Genomic DNA, 2,743 nt, shown 5'->3' with positions numbered 1-2,743 from the left:
TCATCTTCCTCTGTGAGTAGGATGGCTGGTGGCATTAGAGGAAGGGGCTGTTGAAAGTCTCTCTCTGACGTTAAATTAACTCACTTCAAATATTAATATGATATGTGCAGGGTGTTCCATTTGTCCTTAATGTGTTTTAGTGTTTTCTGCACTGTCACATCTGTCAGCTTATGTATTCTAAGGGGAAATAATGTGAGATAAAGAGGAGAGGGAAGCTTAATTTTCATTTCATAGTTGATGAAACTAATGTTCAGATGTGTTCGTGGTTTGTCTCAAATCACAACTTGTAACTGATAGAGCTGAGAGTATGACTTGGTGTTTTGATTCTAAATATATCAGGGAATTATTATTATTAATAATATACTCTACTTTTAAATATCAGTGAAACGTGAAAATGGTTTCAGTGAATAAAAAGTGTCAGAACACAAATAAAAGCAAAATGCTAAACTAAGCAAAATGTCAAGAAAGTATCTTTCCCATTTTATATTTGGAAGCTCTATTGCCTAATTTGGAATGTGTGAATATATTCTTATTTTATACTGACCTACACAATATGTGGAAACACATAAGGTTGGACTATAATAATCATTTCCACTTTCTCTTCATCCTTCTTCTGGCTGGACATGGAACACTGTGAGGGCCCACTTAAGTGATGAAGCTCTGAATGAGAGCTGGAGCATAATTGCAACAGTACTGAGATGGAGAATGGGAGGACTTAGGGGCACACAGAGGGCTCTGGGCCACGGAATAGTCTATTCATAGTTTTGCATGGTTATGATAAGCTTTATAAACTAAGTCATGATAAATTTATAATAATTCTTCAAGTGTATATTTTGTAGACTTGGTATATGTATATATGCTAACTTTCACAATAAATTATGGCTGAAAAACTTGGATTCTACCTGTATTTAAGTTAAATATTAAAGTAATCAAAAAGGCAAGGCTCAGAATAAAGGCTCAGGGGAAGGGAACAACATTCCAAGTATAGAGTGGCTCACACAGAGGAAGCTAGCAGAAGTAATGTGTGGAGTAATGTGAACCAGTCTGGAGCAGAGACAATGCTTTTACTACACTCAGTGAGAAATTTCCACCAGGTTCTGCAGGAGGAGCAAAGTCCATAGAGAACCCCATTGTATAGGCCTGTTATAGGTTATATGTCATTATGTTTCGGTTAATGTGAAGAAGAGATGGTTCTCCTACATATTATATAATTTCATTTTCTTAACCCGTTCTACATTCATGACAAAGTCGTAAAAGAACTACTTTAGGCGTTATTCTGACAACTGAGAGAAAGGACCGCTTCAATCACCAGAGTTATTATAAAGCATAATGATGAAACAGACCCAGATATCACACCCATAATTCAAGTTTAGAGGTGATTCAGCAGTCAGTAAATTGTGTTGGGTCCAGAACATTGGGTTAGAGTGTTTTATATCTCACCTGTCTAGATAAGCATTGTTCCTGGAAATTGGTATAGGCCTGAGTTTGAAGGTGGAAGTCAGGTTGGCTCAGTTAAGTAAACTGGACAGCGGATAAAGAGTTGTGTGTATATATACTCATTATGCAATTTTTCTGGGTTTTTACTTTGCATAAATTGGTCACAATATTGGGAAGTTGCCATAATTTGGGAATTTTTCAGTCTTTTTTTCTTCGAATATGCTTTCTTGTTCTTTCTCACTCTCTTCTCCTGTTGGGGTTTCTAACTGTATATTGATGCACTTGGTAACATCCAGTAAGTCCCTCAGGCTTTCTTCACTATTTTTGTTCTTTTTTTCATTTTGCCCTTCTGACTGAATAATTTACAGTGACCTTTAATCAAATTCATGATACTGTCTTTTGTTCAGTCTCTTCAAACTCTTTGCTGAAATTTTTAGTTCAGATATTGTCTTCTTCAGCTTCATAATTTCTGTTTAATACTTTTAAGTTTTCTGTCTCTGTGTTGAAATTCTTTGGTTTGTGTATTGTTCTCTGCCTCCAGTGAGCATCTTTATGATAGTTATTGTAATTCTCTGTCAGGTAAGTCACATATTTTCATTTCATTAGTGTCAGTTTGTGGAGATTTCTCTTATTCCTTTTTTTTTAAAGATTTTATTTATTCATTTGACAGAGAGAGAGACAGCCAGCGAGAGAGGGAACACAAGCAGGGGGAGTGGGAGAGGAAGAAGCAGGCTCCCAGCGGGGCAGGGAGCCTGATGGGGGGCTCGATCCCAGAACGCTGGGATCACGCCCTGAGCCGAAGGCAGACGCTTAACGACTGAGCCACCCAGGCGCCCCTCTCTTATTCCTTTTTGGAAGTATTTCAACTTGTTTTCATTTTCATTGCCTCTCTGCATTGGTGTCTTTGCTTTAGACAAAACACACATCTGTCCTAACATTCATGGACTGGCCTTGGACTAGAGAAGCTACCACCAATAAGCCTGGTCAGAGACTTTGGAGGCCTCCAATTTAGTGCAGTCTAAACCTCTCTCTTTGTTCTTCATTGCAGTGCTCCCTGCTTCTCCCTGTCTCCCCCCACCCCCATCCATTGTGTGCAAGGTTGTGTCTGTGTTCTAAAAAAAACAAGACTGAAGCCAATTCTTCAGGCAGCTCACAGATAAGTAGTATTACTGGACGCATAGGGCACATCTTTCCCTCACCAGAGAGAAGCTGTAAGAAAGGGCTTTTCAGCCATCTATGAAAAGCCTACGGCAAACATTATTCTCAATGGGGAAAAGCTGGAAGCCTTTCCCTTAAGATCAGGAAC

At 38.7% G+C, this 2,743-nt stretch overlaps 1 protein-coding gene across 1 annotated transcript in view; it reads left to right on the top strand.

Moving 5' to 3' along the window:
• Window positions 1–456: 456 nt before the first annotated feature.
• LOC109488404 (olfactory receptor 8B3-like) overlaps window positions 457–2,743 on the top strand; it is a gene marked incomplete at its 3' end in the record, with an annotated part of 8,804 nt that continues 6,517 nt past the window's right edge. Inside the window, exon 1 of the mRNA XM_034667712.1 lies at window positions 457–467. Within this exon, the coding sequence (XP_034523603.1) occupies window positions 457–467 (11 nt within the window). The remainder of the gene's footprint in view (window positions 468–2,743) is intronic.

The sequence above is a fragment of the Ailuropoda melanoleuca genome, chromosome 8, assembly GCF_002007445.2.
Source record: "Ailuropoda melanoleuca isolate Jingjing chromosome 8, ASM200744v2, whole genome shotgun sequence".
In the NCBI taxonomy this organism is placed as follows: domain Eukaryota; kingdom Metazoa; phylum Chordata; class Mammalia; order Carnivora; family Ursidae; genus Ailuropoda; species Ailuropoda melanoleuca.
Note: the sequence above shows the minus strand (reverse complement) of the source record. Positions and strands in the feature narration are given on the sequence as shown.